This window comes from Bidens hawaiensis, unplaced genomic scaffold, assembly GCF_021521415.1.
Source record: "Bidens hawaiensis isolate Kalapana, Puna unplaced genomic scaffold, B.hawaiensis_p1.1 tig00034330_1, whole genome shotgun sequence".
NCBI classification, from domain to species: Eukaryota; Viridiplantae; Streptophyta; class Magnoliopsida; order Asterales; family Asteraceae; genus Bidens; species Bidens hawaiensis.
Window position 1 is genome coordinate 197,680 of NW_027495946.1, and position 27,551 is coordinate 225,230.

Below are 27,551 nucleotides of genomic sequence, written 5' to 3' on the forward strand. Positions count from 1 at the left end.
ATCACATATGCTCACGCATCACATATGCTCACGCATCACGTATGCTCACGCACGTGCTCACGCATCACGTATGCTCACGCATATCGCATATGCTCACGCATCACATGCTCACGCATCACATATGCTCACGCATATCACATCTGCGCGTGGCGCAGATGACAGGCTCACGCATCGCATATGCTCACGCATATCACATCTGCGCATGAAACATCTGCGCGTGGCGCATATCACATACGCGCCAAACTTAAAGGTTGGGAATCCTCATAAACCCACATGGCCACGCGCCAAACTTAAAGGTCGGGAGCCTAATAATATCCCACACGGCTACGCGACAAACATAAAGGTCGGGAGCCTAATAATATCCCACATGGCCACGCGCCAAACATAAAGGTCGGGAGCCTAATAATATCCCACATGGCCACGTGCCTCCATTATTATTTTGAAGACAAGCCGGGATAGTCATCCTGCGCAGAAGAGGCCCTTGTGGGCCAGTCATTATCATCATATTATAGCTCGTAAGTCGCCTCGCGCGCAAGCTTTATTATTTTTATAGCTCGTAAGTCGCCTCGCGCGCAAGCTTTATTATTTTTATAGCTCGTAAGTCGCCTCGCGCGCAAGCTTTATTATTTTTATAGCTCGTAAGTCGCCTCGCGCGCAAGCTTTATTATTTTTATTGCTCGTAAGCTGCCTTGCTATATCTTATTCATGCTAGTGCACCATCATTATCATAAGGACCACAACATGTCACAATCATGGAGAAAACCTCCCAAAACTCAAAGACAATAAAGACAAGGCCGAAGAAAAGGGAAAAAACCGCCTCATGTCCTAACACACCTTATAAAGTCCAGCGCTCCACCTAAACGCTTGCACGCCTAGGAGCAACACTGGATTTGGGGGGCTTGTAGGGGTATGGTACTAAACCCGGTTTTACGACCCTAAATTTATTATGTTTGGCTTATTTTATTATATGGACTAATACAATGTTATTGGGCTGAGGGGGTTTTGTGGAGGTAACCCTAACTGGGCTAGGCCCATTAGGGTACCATGATGGTGGCCATGAGGCTCTCTATATAAGGAGGTCTCCACCTTCTTATTGTGGGGCGATGCTCAGTAAGAGCTGCCATCATATCATTTTTGTGTCTGTAAACAAGAGATCCTTGAGATTTCTTAGCAGTCACCTCCATACCCCCAAAAGGGCCATTGCAGATCTCAAGCAACCGGAGAAGAAGATCAAGACGTGGTTCGTTCATCTCGACATCCGTGGAAACATCGTCATGGATCAGGTCAGATTCATTTCATGTTTTGACAAACACCATTGGTTGTACTTATTTTAACAAACTAGTTCCAGTTCTCACCTGATATAGAATATTTGATAGTTATGTTTAATCCTTTGAGCCTCCTATCTTCAGGACACAAAGGCACGTTAAAAGACAAAGCCGTAGATTTTGACATATACTCGGGATTCATGTTCAGATCCTTTATTTCAAGCAGATACATGCTCATTATATTGAATTCAAACAACATCTGCATTCACACAAGCAACAAATAATTAGTTAATCATATATATTTAGCTGGGCCATCTTCGAGAATTTAAATGCCTCGGCCGAGCTGAAATAAAAAGGCCCGTAGGACCAATATCTCAACTGGGTCATGGGTAAAAAAAATAATAAGAGGATTAAGATTTGTACCTATTTAAAAATAATATATATATATAGGGTAAGGTTAAAATGACGACCCACTTGAGTTGTGAAAACCCACGAAAACCCTATGTAACATCGTTTTTTTTTTGTACATGTAATATATGTTGTAACATTTAATACAAAACATCGAAACATAAAAAAAAATGTTTTGCTATTTTTTACCATTTTTTACTAATATTTATATATGTTTTCAAGAGAGAGAAAAAGTTATATTTATATTTACAATTTTTATTCACTTTAATTGTGGACCACAAGATTTAAACATTAATTAAAAACATGTGGTTAAGAATGTGTTTATAGAGTTTTCACAACTCAAGTGGGTTTTTATTTTATACTTAGCCTATATATATATATATAGCAAAACTTTTTTTTTTATGTTTCGATGTTTTGTATTAAATGTTAAAACATATATTACATGTAACAAAAAAAAACGATGTTACATAGGGTTTTTGCGGGTTTTCACAACTCAAGTGGGTTTTCATTTTAACCTTACCCTATATATATATATATATATATATGTATAAATTTTTTTTGTGCCCCAAAAAATTAAGTGCCCCGGCTGGTCGCCTGGGTTACCTAACTCGCCAGCCGGCCCTGATATTTAGATAAGTGCTTTTAGGTAACACAAGAACCTGGAGCTGACGACTTCTGCCTGTTATAATCTCATCATCACCAACTAGGCATAACTCATGATCTTGATATCCCTTTAGCCATTTCATATGTCCCAAATCAAGTTCATCAAGTTTCGCTAACGGCACCAACTTGATAAAGCCTTCAACTTCAGACAAGTTACTACAACCTTCATAGCCAAACTCTTGCAATGTGAATTGATGTGATTCAAAAGCTACCTTCTCTAGTGACTCGCAATAATATATATACAATTCAGCAAGTGTACTTGGGAGGCCTTGAAGCCGTTTAAGTTTTGAGCACATACTCAAGTCGAGCACTCGAAGATTTTTTAGATGAGTGTAACTAGGTAGGTGCTCAAATTGATTGTTGCCTAAATTCAAGTATTGCAAAGATATTTGACTAGTGAAAGTAAGAGGAAAATCATCGGTACACTCAAGTTTACAATCCTTGAGGAACAATCGTTCTATCAAACGTGGAAATGAAAAGGAATGTTGCATACTGTCACACCCTGTCATATTAAGTGTACCAAGGTTTGCAAGGCCTTTAATGGTTTCACAAACATAAGTCAAGTTATGACAGTTCCAAAGAATCAACGTCTCAAGATTAGGAAGGCGAGAGATACTGAAAACTTCTCTTAAATCTCGAGAGCATTTAAGATTTAGAATCTTTAGTGATTGAAGAACCTGTTACAAAAAAAAAAATTAAAAATAAAGAAAGCTGGCATTGTGCATCTTTGTAAGACCGTAAAGTAAAAGCTCACCATAGAAAGAGGATATTGAATTCCATACCATGGGCGGTTGAAAGGTTATTAATCGACTATAGCTCATATCGAAAGTGACCAAGTTCCTAAGGGATAAGTGAGTTATTAGGCATCCATGGTTGAATCCGTGCCAGCAGAGCCAACGTAAATGTTCTGAAAAGTTCTTGTAAGATGAAACGTGTTCAACATAATTGAGCTGGAGCAATTTAAGTTGATCCATCTCTTGAAGTGAATCCGAAGGAAGCCGATACTGCAAATTTTGAGTAAGGAGTGTCTGTTAGCACCGCTTAATGCTCATATGTAGAAATGTATGCAAATATAACCCAAGTATTACCAAGTTATTTTTTTAGTGCTCTAAGATGTAATTTTCTTTTGGACACTGGCCAAAAAGTTTGATTGCATTTCATTACCAAACTCAAACGATTACAATAAAGTGACAGTTAAACGGGCAAAAAGCTGGACCGCAGTCCCTTTGGGATAACAAAACCGATCCTACTAAAAACTAAGTGTTGGGCCTTATGGGCCTAAAGATTACTACGCACAACTCGCTAAACCGTGGTCAGAAAAGTCACAACCTCCGCCCTTCCGGGGCCAGGAAACCAAATGTATCAAAAGCAAAAGGGAGAACAATAAGCTGGTATTGACTATATAGGATAATAAACATAGTTACTATTGTATAGTGTTATATGCATCTGTTAGATATCTTTTTTTTCTCTCTCATTATTACCAACCTTTCAATATTCCCTTTGTATCATTGTTTTTAAGATACAATTTGAATATATCCCTAGAAAGTTAACCACAGATAGATGGATTTGGAACATGTTTTGTTATATATCATAGATTTAGAAATGTAGTTAAAAAAAAAGAAGCAATAGCATACCCCTTTTATATGTTCGCATTTGAGTTTGTCTTCCTCTTCCATCAACAAATGCAAGTCAAGTGCTAGACCTTTCATTTTTATTGAACTCTAAACACAAAGAAAAATAAACTATAAAGACTCTTAGATCATAAAATCTAAATGTAAACTTAAACAAATACGAAACAGACACCTTACTCTTACGTATCTCAACAGATCATAGGACTCTTTGTTACGCCAGACTCTACTACGTTGTGCGGGGATGGGTGATTCTCGATCGACTATGCTTCTCCCCATGTCTTGAAGCAATCTATGCATCATTAGTTTGTTGTTTGGTGCAACATACATAAGGCATCTCTTAATAAGGGTTTGATCCTGGATACCGCAGAGAAATCAGGCTCCAATATCTTTACCACATAATCCACGTCTGTACCAACAAAGAAATAAGCAATGTGTAGAAACAACTCTCTGTCGGAGTTATATGGTAACGAATCGTAACTCTTTTTTAGTACACTATAGATATCATAATGGATATATTTTCCCAATAACTTTAGTGTACTTTCCCAATATGAAATGTCGATATCATCCGATAGAGAAGAACCCAATACTTCAAGAGCTAGTGGATTTCCTTCACAATACCTTGCTGCCTCTTTCGCAAGCTCCTCATAACCTTCTATCGGACTTTTTGATCCTAAGGCATGAAGGCACAAAAGCTCTAATGATTCATGATCATCAAGTAATTTCATTTTGTACTCCCGACACCTCCTTGCTCTGGTCCTAAACCAATTGCCTATTTCATTTTCCGTAGTTGTTATTATTATCTTACTATGTTTGTTAAACTTCCCACGCCAAGTAAAGCATCCAACTGGCTCGGTTTAGCAATGTCATCGAGGAGAATAAGTGCCTTTTTGGTTTGTAAGACCTCGTCAATCTTAAACGCGCCTTGACAAACACTCGGTATTCTTCTGTTCTTGCCACCTGATATATCTTTGAAAAGTTGTTTTTGTAGGCAAAGTAAACCATTAGGTTCTTTGCATCTACTGTCAATGCATTCAACAATACTAATATTCTCAAAATACTGCCAATTTGAATATACAATGTATTGAGCCAATGTGGACTTGCCACTGCCTCCCATGCCAAAAATTACTAAAAATTCTGCATCAGATTGGTTTAACCAGTGATTGATCTCTTCAACTCGAGCATCCACGCCTATTAGATTGAGCGGAAGGTGAACTTGTTTACGATCTAGCCTACGATAAATGGTATCAACAAGTTTCTTTAACAATTGTGTTTCAGACCTGTAATAACACAGAAATTACTATTAGTATTACTATTACTATTACTAGGCTTAACGAGCTCGGGCTTGGCTCGACTTGTTTACACCCTACTCGTAAGTCTTAATCATTATTGAGACAATTGTACCATCTTTTGTTTATCCGCAATACAATTTTTCAGACATCCTCCCAAATCCTTTCTTTTCCATAGTTAAATTTTTAAACCGATAAGCATGGTTTAAGTGTTTAACTACTAACTAGGAAAGATCGATAAGCATACCCGGAAACAACCTCGCCGGTCAAATTAGCAACCTGTGTAAGTGCTGCCTTCCACCGGGTCACGTTACCATGTGTCCACCTTGCAGACGTTTTGTTCACTTGTATGTCAAACCTAAGAATTCCTGTAGAGATGCCGTTGCTGGTAGTAGTAGTAGTACCATCATGAGTGGTAGGCTTATTGTACCCATGACAACAAGTGTACCTAAATGGTAAACTGTTGCCCATTGAAATTAGACCTGTATAAACAAAAGAAATTTGATCATAAAAAGACTTGCATCATAACAATTCACAAGACCAGAGTCACATATCCGAACAGATAACGAAGACTTTTAGTCATGGGGCCTACAGGACCAACACTAATCAAGACGGGTTTGGTTCGCGGAATTTAAAGAAATTTATCGGAGTTGGAATTTAAATCCCTTCTTTTGACGTCGCGGCATTCATTGGAATCGTATTTCAACTAGTTTTTCTACCGGGGCAGTTGGCAAAATCCCATCGTTGAAAAACGAGCGTTGGTAAAACCCGAACGATAGGATGATGAGTCGACAAGAATTCGATCAGTATCGGCTGTGTTTGTCATGATATAGACACCATTGGTAAAATTTGAGTGGGCAAAAGTAAAATTGCACTAATTTTGACGTTATTTTACTAATCACGTGAAAATAACGTTAAAAGTGGCGGAAGGTTAATCAGGCATCATGTGGTGGCGTTGATAGCCGAAAGACAAGGGCACATGCACCAATCAGCCGGTGTCCCGATGATTGAGTGTTATGTGTCTTATGTCCAAGGCTTGATTCAAAACTACTATCGAGCCGGGGGTCTCACCGGAAGCAGCCTCTCTATCCCTATGGGATAGAGGTAAGGCTGTCTACATCTTACCCTCCTCAGACCCTACCATAGCATTGCTATTGGTGGGATATACTGAATACGATAATGATGATGATGATGATGGTAAAATTTGAGTGTTAAAACCCAAAAAATTAGTTCGTTAGATTAGCATATAAGAAAACAAAATATTAAAGACGGTGTTTATTTGGTTGGCAAACCTGGGCGGTGGTAAAAACCCATGTGTTGTCGGTCCCGACTGCCAAGCATTGAGGCGGTAACTTGACATGAATTAAGTCGATTTTGATTGCGTACGTTACAATACTATTACTGAAAAACGAAAAAGATATAAAAATTGAGGTGGACCAACGATCATTTGGGGGGGAGGGGTCGGTAAACTTGTGCATTGGTAAAACCTTAGTGTTGTCGGTCATGAGTTTTTAAGTAAGGCCGCGAGTCTAAATGAACTCGGTCAGTTTCTTTCAGGTTTGTTATGATACATGAACTAAAACAAACAAAATTTGACGGTTGATCGGTTTCCATTATGTTTATTATGGTAACTGAACTAAAAAAAATTCGTCAACCAACTGCGGCAGCAAAGTTCATCTTTATATATATAGTAACTGGTTTTAGAGCCCGTGTTACACACAGGATAATTCAAATCATAAAATTATAAGTAAAACAAATAATTATATGGCGTATATGAAAAAAATGTATTACATCTATGCTTGTATCTATACAATGTGTACATAAATTGATTTTATTTATATCACAAAATGTTTTTTTTAATGAACTTAATAAAAAAATATCCGTGCAAAATTATTCTTGAGAATGCTTCTTTCTATTGAAAAATTCATTCTCGGTCATATATGTATAACCGAAAGAATTTTGGTTATGAACCAATTTCGAAAATAAAACTTCTCATACGATAGTAGTTATAACCATTCAGCCTATATACAAAAGAGGCGTTACCTTTATTGATATATTTTTCAATTTACCACCCATCAAAAGAAAGTAGAATATTAAATTGTAACAATAGATGTTCTTTAAGAACTATGTTTTTCTGAGCAACGCTATAAAATTTTTTTTGATAAGTTTCAGAGGGCTTCTCGACTTTGTCATAATGACAACATAAAAAATAACATGTTAACCCATTCAGTTTTGTGAATATTTTGTTTCATTTGAGCATAGTTTGCATGACATGCTTCCCATACAACGTTCTGATCACCATTGAAAGAAAAATTAATGCTGGCATAAATATTTGAAATTTGATAAAAGTTAGAAGTATTGATAGGCATGGGGGAGGCATGTCGAAAATGTTCGCAATCTTTTCTAAAGTTTTAATAGTTTAGGGAAAAATAGTCAATTTGCCAAATCCCGAACCTTTTGATTGTTTCAAAAAATGCCTTAAAAATAAACTTGAAACCCGAATCATGTTTAAAATTCTAACTTTCATACTTTTGAGATTTTAAAGTCAACACTTTGAACCCATAACAAATTTGACGATAAATCTATTTTGCATTCTCAAACTTTTAAAAATACTCAAAATTTTCATTTTTGACCCGTAACAAAATTTGACCTAAATGTAGTTAACTTGTACCAAACAATCTACTTATCAACTTTTGACCCATAAAATCAAATTTAACTTCCACAAAAAGCCCAAAACAATTTTCATTTAAGAAACATGATTTGATGTTGATTTTTGGAATTCACCAAGTATTTTGAAATATATAGTAAAATAATATGTTAATATTTATATTATAAAAATATATAGATATTATATAAATATAGTGTAAAAGGAAAGTGAATAATTATTGATTTATTACATATATTAGGTATATTAGTTTTGGAGGGGAAAAAATGTGATAATTAACCAAAACATGACAAGTGTCTCAATTTATTTTACTTTATTAAAATAGATAGATTGTATTTTAAATATGTTTGTTTGACAAATGAATTGAAATATGAATTTAATTTTATCAAATATTTTCACTTAAATGATTTCGCAAATCTTTCCCGCATTTGAAGGATATCACCCAAAGTAAATGGAATCTCCATCCCAAGTATGTGTTCCGGTCCTGATTTGGTTGAGTACGTGATACAGGTCTGGCGTCAATGCATATCGGCTCTGATACATTCCAACCTGACAGCACCACAATCGGCGTCGTTACGTGTTCTGTGTGAGTCACGCCGATAATGCATCCAACGCCGGTTTTGCGTCACGCACCCATTACGTGTGTTGACAAATACATGTTTCGTGCCTTGTTGTGCATCCGACGCAAGTTATATGCTAGTAATGCATCTGGCGACGTTTATACGTGTTAGTTACATGCCTGGAGCTAGAGAGATGTTAGGCACCAGCCACGCGTACAACGCCTGATAACGGGCTCGATGTTGGTTGCACGCCCGATGCCGGTTTCGTGCAAGACATTGTTATGCGTCCCACATAAGTTACCGCATCAAGCGTACGTCGTTGATTACCTATTCACCGCTGATTAACACTTCTAAAATCGCTAACACTTGGAGAGCTCTAAACAAGCCAAGTTCAAGGTCGAACCTTCTTAAGTTAAACCAAACATAGTTCAAGCCTTAACTAACTCACGGTTAGCTCGTTCACAAGAAAGTGGCAAATAGGCCTGCAAATGTATCGAATAAACACGAACACATGCACTTAATCGAACACATACTTTGTGTTTGTGTTCGTTTATGTAAATATCAAATCATTAAGTATATAATTATTCTAGATAATGTTTAATTATTTGATATTAACATGTAAATGTGCACAAACAATAAAACAAACACAAATAAACGGGCATAGATGAACATAAATTAACGAATGCTCACGAACATAAATGAACGACCGAAACATGTGTTCATGTTCGTTCGTATAAATAAACGAACACAAATTTTCTGTTCATGTTCATTTGTACGAACTTCCGGCTGAACAGTTCACCAAAAGTTTGGTTCGTTTACACGCATAGTGGAAAATAAAGATGCACAGATCCCAGTTAACCGGTTTATAACCGGTTCATACCCGAAATTGTAACTGGTTACTAATCGGTCCAATCCTAACCGGTTACTAACCAATCCTAACTGACAGCTAGTAACCAATATTATTGATTTCAAAACCGGTTACAAATCGGTTAACACATTTTTTTAATTATTACTTTATTAAAAACGATTTTCTTCAGGTTAACCGGCTCAGTCTAACTGATCAAAACCGGCTAGTAACCGACCCTAAAAACTGGTCTAACCGGTTAATTCCAAAAAAAAAAACGGTTAGCATATTAACCGGTTAATAGGGAGGAGATCGGTATCGTACTGGTTGATCCTGAAAATCATAAATTCTTGGTACCGTACCGCTACCGATATTGAAGGTAAAAATTCGGTATTTACTGGTACCGTACCATTTAATTAAACGAACACAAATCTTTTGTCCATGTCCGTTCGTACAAACTTCCGTCCAAACAATTCACCGAAAGTTTGGTTCGTTTACACGCATAGTGGCAAATATTAACCAAAATTTGGTTCGTTTAAACCGGCCCAAATCATGAGCCCATTAACCGCCACTAAATCTTCTTCCAATTCCAATTGGCCGCCATTATCGTCAACCTTGAGCTCACTGTAACCAATTAAACACCCTAGGGTTTCAAAATGGATAACAAACACAATCTCAAGCTCGCATTCACCGTCACCTGTCTCGCTATAGCTTCAATTCTGCTAGCCAACAGTATCCGTAAACATCGAAAGCGTAAACAGAAGATATTAAGCTTGTGTTACTTGAAATCGGAAGCTAAACCGCAGCATAAGTTTAAGCGTGTGTTGGCGAATAACTCGTATGCTCCGTTCAAGCACTTGAAGATTAACGGTAAGGTTTTTGTTTGGTGTTGGTTATGATTTAGGAATGGTAATGGTAGTGTTAGTATAAACCCTAGGTGGACGTTGTGGATGTTAATATGTTATATTTGAATTAGATATTATCGAATAATTGTATGATGATGAGTTGATTACTAATGTTTTAATTTCGTTACAACAGTCATCAATTGGTAGTAGGCTTGTAAATGATTCGAACGAACATGAATGGGGCATAGGGGTGAGTAGAAAACCGAATTAACCGAAAAAACCGAACCGAAGCATTAACCGACGGTTAATTATTTGTATTTTTGAAAAACCGATTTTTCGGTTTCGGTTCGTTTTTCCATTTGAAAAAAAAAACCGAAAAAAACCAAACCGAACCGATTGATGGTGATGAATATTATGAAGATGAGGAAGACTGTGACTAAACTTTGTTGAATTTTAAACTCTACTACTCTAGCAACTTTTTATTCGTATGATTCCACGTAACATGTGTCTATTTTTGGTTTTTGTAACTAATATATTTTTGGTACTCATATACATTCTTACAAGCTTAAAGTCATCTCTTCATTTTTAAAATTTTTTTGCAATGTCTACACATAATTGGGTAAAAAACCGACCATAACCGAAAAAACCCAAAAACCGAAAAACCAAAACCGAACGGTTTGTGTATTAAAAAAACCGAGGACTTCGGCTTCGGTTTTACCTAAAAACCGAATCAAACCGAACCGAACCGTGCTCAGCCCTAATGGGGCATGCACATGCTAGTACGTTAAGAGAATTCTCATGTTCATGTTTGTTCATTTAAAAAACTTAAATGAACAGTTCACACAAACGTAAACGAACAAACTTAAATGAACATAATTAAACAACCATAATTCCATAAACGCATTCATATGAACATAATTAACCAAACATAAACGAGCACAAACGAACCTAAGTTAGCATTAATGAACACTAACAAACAAGTCTTATGTTTATATTTATATAAATATAGCTACTTATTTATTTATGAAAATTTAAAGAACATAAATGAATGTAAATAAACGAACATAACCTGTGTTCATGTTCAAACGAACTTCCCGCCAAACTGTTCATAAACGTTTGGTTTCTTTACAGGCTTAATTGGTAGGGTTGTAAAAGAACCGAACGTTAGATGAACTATTCGTGAACTGTTCGGAGCGAAGTTCGTTTATGTTTGTTCGTTTTATAAATGAATGAACATGAGCAAGGAGTTTTGCTCTATTAACCTAATGAACAAACACAAACATAGGCTATATCCGTTCAATTGTGTTTGTGAACGTTCGATAATGTGTTCATTTACGTTCGTGTATGTTCGTTAATGTTTGTTCATTAAAGGTTTTCAATATATTTTAATGACTTTTCTAATCTTATCATATAGATCTAAGCAAAATTAGCAACTATTAAGCAAAAAATATACGTATTATGTGATCAATATATATGTAAAATTAACATATGAATATAAATGTTAGAAAAAACACCCAGACAAATTTGGTAGCGGGACAGTTGACACTGACCATTCAGGGAAGCCAAATCGAATATGACATTGCTTGTGTTAATGAACTGTTCTCAAACAAGTTCATTTCCTTAATGAATGAACACATACAAGAAATTTTGTTCGGTCATGTGTTTGTGAACAGTTTGTTTAGTCCGATAAAAGCTTAACGGACGAACCTGAACAAGAGCTTGTCTGGGTCGGTTTGTTCACAGCACTACTAATTGCTACTTGTCGTGTCAATTTTGTTTATGAAATTATGGCAGTTTGTTGATGATATATTCATTATCACTTTTTGATTACCTGCAGAAAACTCATCGGATTTGCATCCGTATGAATCAGAGATAAAGGCTCTGTTGGAGAGATCACAGTCAGAATTTGAGTTTTCTAATGGAAATATGGAAATGAGCATGAGTGATAAGTATGTTTGGATTGATGATGAATCAAAGTTAAAAGGACTTGTTGAGGTTTTGAGTAAAGAAAGAGTGTTTGCTGTGGACACCGAACAGCATAGCTTTCGGTCATTTTTAGGGTTTACAGCTCTTATTCAGGTGAGGCATATACTTATATATTAAAAAATATTGGCGTTGATATTGTTAATGAGATGCTGCTTTAATGCACAGTATTTTATTTCTCAAATTTAGATTTCTACTAGAGATGAAGATTATGTTAGCCCTGCTTGCGGTGCGCACATATGATGTATATATGTGTGAACCCTCGGGTGGGCAAAAGTGAAATTGCACTAATTTTGACGTTATTTTACTAATCTCGTGAAAATAACGTTAAAAGTGACGGACGGTTAATCAGGCATCATGTAGTGGCGTTGATAGCTGAAAGATAAGGGTACATGCACCGATCAGCCGGTGTCCCGATGATTGAGTGCTATGTGCCTTATGTCCAAGGCTTGATGCAAAACTACTATCGAGCCGGGGGTCTCACCGGAAGCAGCCTCTCTATCCCTATGGGGTAGAGGTAAGGCTGCCTACATCTTACCCTCCTTAGACCCTACCATAGCTTTGCTATTGGTGGGATATACTGAGTACGATGATGATGATGAGATGAAGATTATTTGGTGGACACCATTGCTGTTCATGATATTATGGGGCTTCTTGGCCCTGTATTTGCCGATCCTAATATATGCAAGGTACTTTGTAGGTTTGTGCTTAAATATTTACTTTGCTGATTGTTGGATCATATATTAGGAATTTTCATGTTCTTATTTGCTTAACATTTAAAACGGAAGAACACTAAATAATGAATATGGGTATTAAGAAATGCGAAAATTGAATTTGTGAGTGTGAAAATAGATTGTGCAAAATGTGTTAGATTTTCCAGTTTCTGAAATTTCATTGTGTTATGAAATTAAATGCATATGAAAGTCTCGACTCTTTTTGTGATTTTCTTAAAAGTTAGCCTCGTATTCTTCAAAAAGGAAAATAGATTTTAATTTTCTTAGTAATTCATCCTCTAAATATACCAGCATTCATTAGTTCACATTGTTTAACGTGGCAATTAGTTTTGTACAAAGGTGTTAGCTTTTCCAGTGTCGGAGGTTTTATTGTATGATGAAATGAAATGCATAAGAAACCATCTACCCCTTTTCATTATTTTTAAAATAATTTACTTTCTACTCTTCAATAGGAATATAGATTATAGTTTTCTTAGTAATCCATCCCCTCAATAATCAGCTTGTATTATTTGTCACACTGATTAATATGGTTATTAGTTTTGTATAAAAAAGTGAGAATGGTTGACAGTTTTGAAATTAAGAACTAACTAGTTTGAATTTAAATAGTAAACATATTCTCTCTTTTCTCTTGCTTTCTTTCTTATGCTCTTTAACTTCATGCTCTGTCTCATAAGACCGCTGGTTGGCTTTTCTAGGTGTTCCATGGTGCTGATAATGATGTTATATGGCTACAAAGGGATTTTCATATTTATGTTGTAAACTTATTTGACACTGCAAAGGTGAGTTTTCGTGTTCTCAAAAGTGACTGCAGCTTCTGTTTGTTCATCTTCCATGATGTTTAATTGAATAATTTGCAGGCTTGTGATGTGTTATCAAAACAACAGAGATCATTAGCCTACTTACTTGAAACATATTGTGGTGTCACCACTAACAAACTTTACCAGGTACAATTTGTCATCACTTAGTCTTTCTATGAATTTTTTTATCTGCAAATGATATATAATTATTAAATCTGCCAGTAGTAGAGCATGACGACCATAAGTTCTTTATGAAGCGTGTATGCATAATATGCCTTTTTTGTTGCAAATATGAAATTGTAGCGTGAAGATTGGCGACAACGTCCACTACCAATAGACATGGTTGAATATGCTCGGATGGATGCACACTATTTGCTTTATATTGCAGATTGTCTTGTTTCCGAGCTCAAAAACCAGAAAAACGGTGAGATCTGTCTCTCAACATACTATATATAATCAATTCAATCCTTAACAAATGTTTCTTATTTCTATCAACCATAGTTTGCATCAAATTGCCATTTGTGGTCCGCCATCTGCCTCGTGTTTAGTGTTTTCTATTAAATATAATGATGCATACATTTACTTGATTTGGATGTTGAAGAAGAGTATTTATAAAAATCAATTTTATTATCGAACTAGTTTTTAGTAGATGAATTCATCTTCAAACATTGCAGATTGAAAAAAAACCACATAGTACCTTTTAAGAATTTATCTTGTATTTTACAATCGTTTTCTAATGTAGTTTTACAGATAATAGTGCATCAGAAAATTCAGCCGGTCTTGATGACAAATTGTATTTTGTTTCCGAGGTCAACCGGCGTTCGAATGCCTTGTGTCTGCAACTCTTCACCAAGGATCTAGAAGCTTCCCCAGGGCAGTCTGCTGCTTCTTCTATTATTTCCCGCCATTTAAATGATCAAGGAAGTTCTACAAACAACAGCCAGGTATTTGAGTATTCGTAATGCGTTTTATACTTCTATTTATAGGGGACACAAGCCTACAAAAAAGAAATAAAATAACCCAAAACTAGGAAACTGAAGCAAATCACATCAGTCTAATCAAACCATAGTTAATGACATTTCAATTTCTTTGTTACCTACTTTATATATTATATATAATCTGAGAATTACTGTTGTGCAATGTTTTATTTCTATGCAGTTTCAGGATCTTGTTAGACGTCTATGCTCTTGGAGGGATTTGATGGTAAACAACTGACTTTTTAGATAGCGATTGATTAGCAGGTGGTTGGTGGCGGGTTGGGTAACAAGTCTAAACCATTTGGGTTAAACGAGCTACTTTTAATGAATGTCAAAATGGGTTAGACCATGTTGACCCAAAACACTTTCCTTCTGTCCAAAGCTTTTAATCTTAGCATGGGATAGTGTTTATATTGGTCACCTAAGTATTCAGAAATTTTCATTGAGAACACTTGTTAAATATAGTTTTATAGGTCATCCAAGTATCAATTTGATTCCTATTCTGTTGCTAGAAAATTATGAAAGACAAAATGTCATTAATCAAAGCTTTTGGCACATGTGGAGTTGTAAAAATGACGATAGTGCCCATGGTTGCATTCAAAAGAATAAGCAAATCAACTCTAGATGGATTGACACCACATGCTTAAGTAGATTCAAAGGTATCTTTTTCATGCTACAATTCTTAAGCCGAAAGCTTCAAATGCAAGTGCATTTTGTCATTTTACAAATTTCCAACTATTTTTTTTGTTTCCAGATTTGTCATAGGTCAAACCAAATTAATACTTTAATGGCCTTTAAGGTTTCTTTAATAGTTTTGGACTTTGGTGACCTGTGGCCATAGGGGAAACTTTTGAATAACTTGGGGTGACCTGTGCATAACTGCACATGCTATCCCATTTTTTAAAAAAAATTGTAGTTGGTGTGTCAAATGTGATTTACTAAGTTATATTGTTTCAATATCAATCTAAATTTTTGAATGAACAGGTTGCAATATGTCAATAATAATCTGAATAATTTTAACAGAAAAGTTTTAGGAAGCCTAATTGTGATTTACTGAATCTACCATTGGCTGTGCTAATGTGTTTTCTATTTCAGGCCCGCATGCATGACGAGAGCCTCAAATACGTTCTCTCTGATAACGCTATCGTTTCTCTGGCTGAAAAAGTTCCATCAACTCCAACAGACATTTGCACTGCAATATCACAAGCCGATATAGACATGGACATTCCAAATTCCAATTCTACCCCTCCGTTTCCATCCTCTGTTGTCTTGAGTCATTTGGATGACTTCCATTACCTCCTCCAAAATGAGATAACTAATCTTGGTGATTTATTTCAACTAATTCTCAAAAAGCACCTCGGTCCAAACGGTTCATGTCCTTTTTCACTTTATAACTATAGGCTACTTTCTAAAACTAACATCAATTCATCAAAGAGATTGGTTTCAAAGGCAAGTGGACACAGGTTTTCAAAAAAAGTTGCTCGCAAGATTTCTCGCGAGCTTTTTGTTCAGAAGTTTTCTTGCAAAGCTCCTGTGTATCATAACTGCAGGATATATGCTAATGATGGAAGATTGTTGTGCCACTGTGATCGAAGGAAGCTTGAATGGTTAGTAATAGATCATTTCAGATATTTTTATTTTATTTCGTTTCAAGCTAATTGTTCACTTTGAGGAATAGATAGTTATAGTTTACTCATGCTCCAATTTTATCTTTATTTGCTAGGCTTTCGGAAAATTATTTTAGGACGAGGTGAGTGTGTAATTTAATACATGCACTTCACACATTTTATTAATAGAAGATATTACTGAAATGATATATTTTTTGCTATCCTATGTAACATGTTAATTATTTCAAAACTAATTATTGGGCACAAATGTGTTTTGAGTTAAAAAACTAAGTCAATAGTTTTTCGTTAAGGAATGAGCAAGTTGCTTATAAAGCTTACTCTTTTTGATCTGATTTTAGCTTTGAGTAGTACATGTTATCTACACTTACAAAAAGGCTCAAACCTTCAAAAACTTTTCTACCAAGTCAACAGCACTTTAACTACCAAGTCATCATTTTGACCAAGTAATCAGCTGAGATTTTTAAGCTTTTATATAACTTTTTTGAAAGTTGATGACTTCTTTATTGAATGAAATTTTTTGCCACCTTTGGGATTTGAACCCTCACCCGTATCTAACTTCTTGATACCACTAGGTCAATGGTAAATTTTCAAAGTTAATTACTTTTTTAATAGGGAAAACAAAGATGGGTGGTTACCCAGAACAAAAATCCAACCGAAAGTTGGTTACATCTTTCTATGGCTTTAGCTAGGGGTGTAAACAAGACAGGCAGCTCATGAGCCACTTGAGATCGGCTTGCTAAGTTCTCGAGCTGAGCTTAAATGAGTTCTAGCCTAACAATAAGCTTGTTTGACTAACGGGCCTGTGTTTCACTTATTAAGCCCGAGTTAGATCACCAGCCTATTATTTTATCAATTTTTAATTATTATATTAAATATTTATTTTTTTTAATAAACATTGCTATATAAATTTATGATATAAATAACTAAAAAAATATATTATGCTATGTATAAATGCTATAATTAACATATATACAAAATCAGTTATAAGTGCATATAGATTAATAATAATAAACAGCCCAGGCTCGAGCTTGAAAACTACTCACGAGCCAAGTGAGAGATTTAGCCTTATAAATAGAGCTCAAAACGAGCTGAGCTCGAGCTCTTGTAAGTTATATAAGCTCAGCTCGGCTCGTTCACACTCCTAGAGTCCTAGTTTTATCTTTGTGAATCATACATAACTAATAATATCACAGGTATTTGCAGCGGGACCTAGCAAAACTCGTTGACGAAGACCCACCCGCCATAATGCTTCTTTTTGAACCCAAAGGCCGCCCAGAAGACGAAGGAAATGATTTTTACATTCAAAGTAAAAAAAACATATGTGTAGGGTGTGGTGAAGGAAATCACTATTTACGGTACCGTATAATCCCATCATGCTACAGAATACACTTTCCCGAACACTTAAAAAGCCACCGGTCTCATGATATTGTTTTGGTGTGTGTCGATTGCCATGAAAAAGCACATCCTTCTGCTGAAAAATACAAAAAAAAAGTAGCTTTAGAATTCGGGATACCATTATTTGTACATAAAGTGGTTAATTCTAATGAGGAAGATGTTTCTGGATCTTCGTCATCTGTCCTGAAACTTGGTGATAGTGGTGTCTCTCCTTTGGAGTTGAGAACGGCTGCAATGGCTCTTTTAAGGCATGGTCCACGGATGCCACCTCAGCGTCGTGAGGAGTTGACACAGGTATGAACTCTATTATTAGAAAGAAAATAAATTGCTCATAAACCACCCAGACTGAAGAAAGTCAGCCAGTTTGTTGATTTGAAATATGTACGATTCGGTTTTAACGGTTTGACGATATATGGTTTTAACATTTATTATCAGTAATTTTTATTTAGGGATACAAAGTTGTGTATATGTTATATTGGTGTGCAATCCTTACATTTTTAAAAACTTCATACAAAATTATCCTTTTAGAAAAATAACATTTTGTCTAAACTCTAAACTCGCAAAATCGGCAAAACCAAACCATCAAACCTGTTAAAACCCGGCTGGTTTGGTTTTTATTATCCCGAAACCGTAGTTACCGATTCAAACCATTTTTTTCTGTCAATTTCTCTTATTTATGTAAATGGTTATTGTGTTAACTGATTACATTAAAATTAACTATTTTTAGTAACCTGATTCTTTGGATGAAACAATGTAGGTGGTTTATATTCATTAAAAAAATACAATTATTCTCTGGACAGGCCCTTATTTCAATTTATTTTACAGGTTGTCAAAAAATATTATGGCGGAAGAGACATATCCGACGAAGATTTAGAAAATGCTTTATTAGTAGGAATGAGTCCACACGAAAAAAGACGGTTACGCAAGAAAAAAGGCATATCTTTTAAGAATACTTCACCAAACAACATTGTTTCTGACAATGACATTAAGGAAAACAATGGACTTCACGAGTCCGAGAATGGTTCCAATCCGGATATTATGGACCATTCTGAACAAAACGGGCTGGGTCATCCGAGTTCTGATGGGGCGGTCTGTAGTTCAAAGTTATCGCTATTAGGGCATGGCCCACACGGGAAACAAGTTGTTGACTATTTGCTGAAGAATCATGGGGAAGTTGGGATTCAGGAGTTTTGTCAAAGATGGAGACAAGTGTTTGTTGAAAGTATTAATCCTCGTTTTTTACCGGGTGGTTGGGATGTGACTCACAGGTATGTTTCATTCTGTATCTTTAATTTTGACTATTGACTGTATTTAGTTCATATTACTGAGTGGTGGTGTAGCGTTAACAGAGTGCACGGTCCGGTTTTGGGTCGGTTTTGGGCTAAAAGCGAACTGATTTTTGAATTTTTTAAAACCATTGCTTTGGTTTTTTCGGTTTTGCTTTTTGAGCTTGAAAATTTTGGACGGGGAAAAAATGTGGCCCAAAATAACGAATCCGGGCCCAAGTCATTTTGTTAATTAAGAAATAAGAACTAATTATTTGTTATACATTTGGGCTTAAATATTTGAGTTACATTTTATTAAATTCTTATAAGTTACTTAAATAAAAAGTAAGTAATGAAAATCTATAAATTTTGGTTTGGTTTTTAATACATGCAAAACCAAAACATGATAGTGGTGAACATGGATCGGTTCGGTTACCTATAACCAATATTTGTTTTATTTATTTATTTATTTTGATAACCGATTGGTTTCGGGTATAAACGATTTGGTTAATTAGAAAAGATCGTTCGGTGCATTTTGGACGTGTCTTTATTCACGATGAATAAAGTCAAGTGTATTATCGGCCAAATGAAATATTGGCGAAAATGAAAAGGAGGATAACATAACATAATGTTTATAAAAGATAGAAAAGTATAAAAGGACGTTTTCAATGACAGTTCAGTTCAGTTGTTTATAGAAAAAAAATTATAATCAAACAATAGTTCCTCAACTGGTTCAGTAATTTCGGTTATTGGTTCTTCTGCTCACCACTAAGTAGAGATCCTATGTACTGGTGGAATCAGTGAGTTTTTTTCTTACAGACTCTCGTCGTTAGATTTTAGCAACGAACCTCGATTTAACTGATTTTGAATGTAACATTAGGGGTGTTCACGAAAACCGAAAAATCCAAAATCCGAATGGAAACCAAAACCCAGATAAACCGATCCGAATTCTTATTCGGATTGGATTGATCCTAATATTTGAATAACTAATTCGAATTTGGATTGGATTCGAATATAGAATTTAAAAAAAATCGGACAGTTTGGATTATTCGGATATCTGTTTAATCCGAATAGATAACATGTTTTTGGTGGTATTTTCCAGTTTTTGTATGTTTATTTAGACTATTGTTTGAAGTTTGATTTTTTATGTTCAAGACTAATTTATACTTTCGGGTTTTGTATGTTTATTGTGATTCTGTAAAAAATGTTAGGGGACCAAAAACTAGAAAAAATTTGTTATTAGGTTATATTCGGATTTTATCCGAATCCGATCCGAAATGAATTCGGATAGATTTGGATCTGATAGAAATATACCTAAAATTTTCAAAGCCGAAAATCCGAACCTAATAAACCTAATAATCTGTTATCCGATGTCGATGAACACCCATATTTTACATTGCTATGAAAAGGATATGATTCGACACTTGTTTTTGTAGCGGTAGAAGAGAGTTTGGGGACTTCAGTGTATACAATCCAGCAAACAAGGCTTCTGTTGGTACTAAGGATTGATGGAAACAACATCCAATTGTGTACAAGAATCAAATGTTGTATTGTTGGTGTTTGTTTGTTTATTTATAACCTTGAATACCTGAAGACATTTATTTGGTTTTTCAGGTTATGGTAGTCCAACACTCTTTTTAACTATCTTTATATTTTTAGATTATGGATTTGAACAATATTTTCATAATGACTATGTTGCTTGTTTGTTTATTAATAGTAAATAAACAGGTTTCACGCTCGCGTACTTATATAAGTGTAATGAATGAGTTTCGTGTTTGTTTAGCAACACACAAGTTTACCACTCGACCAATACATATTTTTTATTTTACTTTGCCTATTTATGTGGAGGCGCATGGTGGCGAGAAAAACGGAGACACTGGGCATCCATCTGAGGGAAGACAAAGAGTTCATCTTAATCGCCGATCTAGATGAAAGAAGCCTTGATGAAGGTGAAGCTGGAGCTGTCATTGTTATGGTGACTTCCTAGCTTCTCGGTTACCATCCAGTTATCAAAAATCTTATTGTGAAGCTCTAAATAATATAATGAATATATATATGTTATATAACAATTGTGCATTAGTTAATTTTTTCAAATAAAACAGAAAATAAAAACATACTGTGAACCAGGGTTGTAATTGTAAAATTCATTTCTCTTATTTTAAATTATGAATCTCTTTTGAAGTTAAGAGGCACCACCCATTGATCATAATTAACTACAAATATCGTCTAAGGAGGTGTTTGGGATTGCTTATTTCACCATCTTATAACTTATTAACTTTTTGAAAAGTAATAAGGTGTTCGGGGTTGCTTATACTGTGAGAGGAAAAGTTTTATAAAGAAGAAAGTTAGCCGTAACATATTATTTCTTTTTGAGAAAAAAAACAGCCGCCCCTTGACTTTTATTATTATTATTATTATTATTATTACTACAGCTTCCAGGATACACAACAGCCACAAGTCCATATTGTGGAGATTACCACATTATTATTATTATTATTATTTTCACGGAGGTGAGGTTTGAATTTAGAATCCACAACAGCCACAAGTCAGAAATACTTTGGAGGCGTTTGGGTCCACAGCAGCCACAAGTTTCATAATAAAAAGTTACGAGGAGGTAAAATAAAGATTCCTAAACACCCCCTAAATCAATTGTATATGTATGTTTTTTTTTAACGATAAGAATATTTTGATCACTTAAAAATGAAATTAACAGATTTATGAAGATAGATTTTAAAAGGCTTTTGAAATGCGTAGTTGAGCTCGACGAGCCATGAATAGCAATGCTAATTATGCTATAACCCCAATTTTTATGAACATAGTTTATGAGATACCTTGTTTAGCTATTTAGAATGGGTGAGCAGCGCAACTTGTTGCCCATTGCCTTTTATTTTGACGTAAACACTATTATCACTAACATTAACTAGTGTTAACAAAAAACTAAAAATCCATCTATTTGTACAAAACGATTTGTCCAAACAAACTAATTACTAGAATTTTGAATTAACCAAAACCGCAATAAGACATATTATTATTATTATTATTTTAACGGCCATGACCATCAAAGATGTATACTTTAATTGATGTAATATTCAGACACGAGTCTATCAGGGCCTATATTAGACGCATAGCCTCCGTTTGCACATTCTATGATGCACCTACGCCTATATGAGAGGTCCTTATCTACCTACGCCTATACAATCCGTAGTATAAACTTATATGAAACACACTCTGCATAATCCTATACAAATTTTATATATGTTAGACAATGCCTAGATATAACATCCTAGTGTTTGAATATATCACATGATTGCAAAACGTCAGCTTTGAAACACGGACGTTGATTAAACCATATGATATAGACACATTTGGTAAAATTTGAACGTTAAAACTCAAAAAATTAATTTGTTAAATTAACATATAAAAACATTAACATACAAGGAAACAAAATATTTAAGACGATGCTTATTTGGTTGGCAAACCCGGACGGTGGTAAAACCCAAGCGTTGTAGTCCCGAGCATTGAGGCGGTAGGTTGACACGAATTCGGTTGGTTTTGATTATGTACATTACGATACCGGAACTAAAAGACAAAAAAATATAAAAATTGAGTTGCACCAACGACCAAACTTCCCGGGGGGGGGGGGGGTCGGTCGGTAAAACTACGCATTGGTAAAACCCGAGCGTTGTCGGTCATGAGCTTTAAATAAGGCTACGAGTATGCGCGGACTCGGTCAGTTTCTTTCACGTCTATTATAGTACCGAAACTAAACAAAAAAAAACGTTTGGTCGATTACCATTAAAATTTATTATGGCAACTGAAATAGAAAAAAATATTTATCAACTAATATTTGCGCACCAAAGCTCTTATTTATATTATAGTCATAATAAAAAAATAATAATTCTTAACTTTTTCATGTAATTAAATAATAAAAACTAAAAAAAGAAAGAAAAAAGCTAAATCTCCGCGCCACACGAAACTTAAAACCCCAATAATTACGGATTCTCCCTTCTTCACGCCACCCTACATTAATAATAATAATAATAATAATAATAATAATAATAATCCCTCCTTTCCATTTTCCCGCTTCATCAACACTCCTTTAAAACCCCCACATTTCACTGTCAAAATACACACACACACTAACCGCCTAACAAACTCTCTCCTGTAAAATATGTGTTAATGATTGAATATTTTTATGATGAATTATATAATGTTTATAACTAATTTATAGAAAATATACAAGAGGAGCAATAACCATCAATTAAATGTACAGGAGGTATTTATGCAAGTAAATAAGGAAAATTATTGAATAGCATAATTTGTTCCTTGAGATTTATATTCCTTATACGCCCCCGCAAGATGGAGGATCATCGGATACGCCAATCTTGGACCGATTACGAAGAAATGGTGCTCTCGTTAAAGGTTTGGTGAGCATGTCCGCTAATTGATCTTGAGAGCTAATATGAAGAACCCGTAACTGTCCAGCCGCAATTTGTTCTCTAACAAAGTGATAATCAAGTGCTATATGTTTCATTCGTGAATGGTATACAGGATTGGCGCAAAGATACGTAGCACCAGAGTTGTCACAAAACAGTGTTGGAGGCGTTGTTGAAGTAAAGCCAAGTTCATGCAATAAATTCTTAGTCCAAGTGATTTCCGCTGCAGCGTTTGCTAGAGCTTTATATTCGGCTTCGGTTGAGGAGCGTGAAACCGACTTTTGACGAGTAGACTTCCATGAAATAATATTAGTGCCTAGGTAAAGCATGTAGGCAGTGGTAGACCGACCAGCGTCATGTACACCACCCCAATCCGAATCTGAGAAGGCCGAGAGATCAAGCGATGAATTTCGGTTTAGAAAAAGGCCATGATGAATGGTACCTTTAAGATAACGGAGGACACGTTTAAGGGCCTGCCAATGTGTTTGGCGTGGGTGGTGCATAAATTGGGAGAGTTTATTAATGGCGAAAGAAATATCCGGGCGAGTGAATGCCAGATATTGAAGTGATCCTACGAGTTTCCGATATGGTGTTACATCGACCGTAGGAGAGGAGTCAGAGGCGGATAAAGGTTCAGTGGCGCTGATGGGTTTACAACCAGACTTAACGGGGTTAATGAATTCGGGTTTAATTGCAAGTGAAATGAAACCATATGGACGAAAATCATAAATTTAAAACTATTGGACTAAAACCGTAGTTTACTCTATATATTTAAAACTTTTTAGTAGATATACTGGACTAGCATGGATGCCCATGGGTATACTTTTGTTTCCTGAAGTGTAACCATTTAATATTTATTTAATGTTACGTAGGGGTGTTGAACATATCGAATTTCGAATACCCGCTAACAGTATTGTTCAAATTTTAAAGCTGGATTCGAGTTAGATTATTTAACTTGAATCGAATTTTGAGTTTTTCGAGCCTATTGAAACACCGAACATCCCGTTGTTTAAGTATCATTTGAAAATTATTTATGGCGTTATTTGGTTTTTTTAGTCTGGTTCAATCATTTTAACCATTGAACTTTGGTTACCATTCTGTTATCGCTTTCCATCAATTTGTTAATCAAAATCCAATAATAAATGGTAAAAATGTTGGGGTCTCTATAGAATCAACCTTTATTATTCGTGATAGAGATACAATTTTCTATGTTTACAAACGAACTATTTTTTAGGATTTAAATATGTGTACACTGTTATTTTATGTCAATAGTTATTATATGTTATTTATATTGTTTCAACAGAAACTTGATTTATAATTAAATATTTAAATATCATCTTAACTGTTTAACTATTTGTTAAGTATTTTTATAACCATATGGCTTTATGGTGGCTATATACTTTAGTAAAAGGTCATCATATTTCTAAAATAATCTTATAGCCCACGTAAAGCTTAATTTTTCTGTCTACTATAATAGGCATTTTTTTAAAATAAAATTAAAGTTGATTATATCCCAATTTTCAAAGACATGTGCTTTAAACTCGTTATATTTAAACAAAAATAAAAAAGATATCTATCATGGGAAATTGGGAACTCGTATAAAGTGTTTTGTATTATTTGCTTAATATTAAAACAACTAAATACTAAAAGAAACAAAAATTAGAACGTTATACATATAGGGCACACACAAATAGGGAAGATTAAGAGAGAGAGATTTAAAAGCCATTTAGTGACACGGTTATTTTTGTATAGTGTGTTACATCATTTAAAAAAAACATATATAAAAGATTATAATAATATTTTACTCATATTTCAAAAAAATAAAAATGTTTGATTTTATGATATAGTTTGTATAAGAAAACTGTAAAGCGTATAAAAGTTATTTGAGTTAAAAAAGTTGATGAAACTTATAGTTAACGATAAGATTCAGCATAAAGATGAAATCAATGTTTACCTCTTCCACTTTTACTAATTTCCAACCCTTGCCACCTTACTACGTTCAACCATTAAATTCGTTTGATTGAACGCTCATGTTGCATTCTATGTTTTTGCTTTCTCAACCATTAATTTTGTTTGATCAAATGCTCATATTGCTTTATGTGTTTTTAGACGGATTGTATTCTATATTTGATTCATTTATATGTGTATCGGAGGAGGAGGGATAATCTTGTTCAATCCCAAACCAGCTCTAACTACTCTATATGAACTGATGTGTTAGCCTCCCGTCCCGCTTGACTTGCATTTTTGTTGCGGTTATGTGATTTCGTAACCTTCTTTTTATGTATATAATAGAATTTGGTGTAATATGTATAAAAATCAAAATTTGTACAAGTGTTTATATAAATTTGTATCTCTTCAAATGATTTTTATTGTTCTCTCTATTTTTTTTGGGGAAGTACAAATGTGAATAAAAACAAGTTGTGATATAATATTATAATATTTAAATAAACATGCGAGATACGAACTTAAAGAATAAACAACACATGGAAAAGTTAAATAATTATTGATAGAAAAGAAATATTCTTTGCTGGGAATACACAACTTGCTTGTGGCCTTATAATATATAGGTATAAAAAGATATACTAATTTTCCATTTTGAAATAGTAAATGCAGAATGTTTATTTTTCAATGATGAAATATTATATGCATAACATCAAACATCAAGTTTGTTAGGTCCAGGTTTTTATGGGTCTTTTTGGCCATACATGGTTAATTTATTTATTTGCAAATATGTGAATTTTTTAAATGTTTATGAGAATTATGAAAATTCTAGGTCTTAAAATATTATATTACAACTTGTGTTCGGGTGGGCAGGGGGGAAACACGCCTGTGTGGATCTTACAGGAGTGTCTCCTCTTGTTGGGCTCAGGGACCGTGGGTTTGTTGTGGGTCAGGCTGCGTTGAAGGCTGAATCGGGCAAAGTTGTTAAACACGAGAAAGCTTGTTTAGATAATCAACATGTCTTTCTACCATTTGCCTTTGATACATTTGGGTTTCTGGCTCCAGAGGCTGTGAAATTTTTGAGTAGGGTTCAGCGCGTCGTACACGGAACCTCTTCAGCTTATAGGTCCCAAAGCTTCGTTTTTAGCAGGATTGGCTTTGCTGTTCAAAAGGGGGTTGCGGCGCAGCTTGTTGCCCGTTTGCCTGCCACTTTATTGTAATCGTTTTATAGTAAATTATATAAAACTTCGACCCAAGTTTATGTTAAATTAATTGAGTAATTGAATTTAAGGATTAAGAATCCATCCATCCAGACAACATACATACATACAATTTAAAACAAAAGGGCCTATCGAGGTGTCGGGCCAGGGTTGGTCGACCACTCGGCTCTACCTCATAGCCGGTCTTGTTTATATCGTAACAGATGTAAATGATACCGACCGAATTCGTGTCCACACGCCGCCGTAATCCTTGGGTTTTGCTAACGATTGTGTTTTACCATCGCTTGGGTTTTACCAACTTTAAGATTAGCGACAGCACTCGGGGTTTATCAACGTCTGGTTTTTCCGACTAAATAATGCTAATTTGATGAGTTTATTTTTTAGGTTTAGTTTTGGTATCGTAATGAATTTAATCAATACCAATTGAAGTCGTGTCAACTCACAACCATAAAAAAAAGGAATTCGACGCGCGACTCCCACAAGTTAATCACTATTTAACATGAGCCTACAAGGCTACAAGTGTTCGTTGGTTGATTAAAATTAACCTTTAGAACAATCTCACACACTCACTCCTCTCCTTTTCTCTTACCATTCTTCAAGGAATCCAGGTAGATCTCCTTGTCAACTAACATCACTTTTTCACAATTTAATAATCCTTTCCTTTTATTTTAAATTTTCCATTTTCATGATTTATTAATCCTACTTGTTTATACCTATTTAAAGCCATCCTTACAAGAATTAGCATAATATTAGCTTAACCTTTTTCTATTTAATTTTTGTATTTTAATATTTTAATAATATTTTCCCTTTTGATATAAATAAATTCTATGTTTTCCATTATGGGTATTCATATTCATATCTAACCACCTCTTTGTTGTATTTAAGTTCTTCCAAAAAAAAAAAAATTTATTTATCTTCTTGAAAATCTTGACTTTTGCTCTAAATTCAAGACTTGAAAACTTCATGGTTCACACTCCATATATGGCTTGTAAAAGTTGACTCAAAACT

The 27,551-nt window shown here is 34.8% G+C and overlaps 3 protein-coding genes across 3 annotated transcripts; 1 reads left to right on the forward strand and 2 right to left on the reverse strand.

Annotated features, from left to right (window-relative positions):
• Positions 1-1,314: 1,314 nt before the first annotated feature.
• Positions 1,315-5,614, reverse strand: LOC143586137 (disease resistance protein RPS6-like). Its single transcript, XM_077067745.1, has 6 exons — positions 5,501-5,614; positions 4,145-5,244; positions 3,971-4,057; positions 3,119-3,340; positions 2,333-3,013; positions 1,315-1,524 (listed from the first exon to the last, which is right to left on the reverse strand). Exons 2-6 carry the CDS (start codon positions 4,292-4,294, stop codon positions 1,339-1,341), a joined length of 1,326 nt encoding a protein of 441 aa, XP_076923860.1. The 5' UTR covers positions 4,295-5,244; positions 5,501-5,614; the 3' UTR covers positions 1,315-1,338.
• Positions 4,764-5,724, reverse strand: LOC143586126 (disease resistance protein RUN1-like). The gene is made up of 2 exons (XM_077067739.1): positions 5,501-5,724; positions 4,764-5,244 (listed from the first exon to the last, which is right to left on the reverse strand). The coding sequence occupies exons 1-2, from the start codon at positions 5,722-5,724 to the stop codon at positions 4,764-4,766; spliced, it is 705 nt and encodes a 234-aa protein (XP_076923854.1).
• A 4,218-nt stretch (positions 5,725-9,942) lies between these two features.
• LOC143586127 (protein RRP6-like 3) lies at positions 9,943-20,499 on the forward strand. Its single transcript, XM_077067740.1, has 13 exons — positions 9,943-10,192; positions 12,005-12,246; positions 12,340-12,379; positions 12,754-12,839; positions 13,580-13,663; positions 13,742-13,828; positions 13,985-14,105; positions 14,432-14,625; positions 14,840-14,884; positions 15,754-16,265; positions 17,480-17,975; positions 18,507-18,949; positions 20,383-20,499. Exons 1-13 carry the CDS (start codon positions 9,979-9,981, stop codon positions 20,453-20,455), a joined length of 2,637 nt encoding a protein of 878 aa, XP_076923855.1. The 5' UTR covers positions 9,943-9,978; the 3' UTR covers positions 20,456-20,499.
• The last annotated feature ends 7,052 nt before the right edge of the window (positions 20,500-27,551 follow it).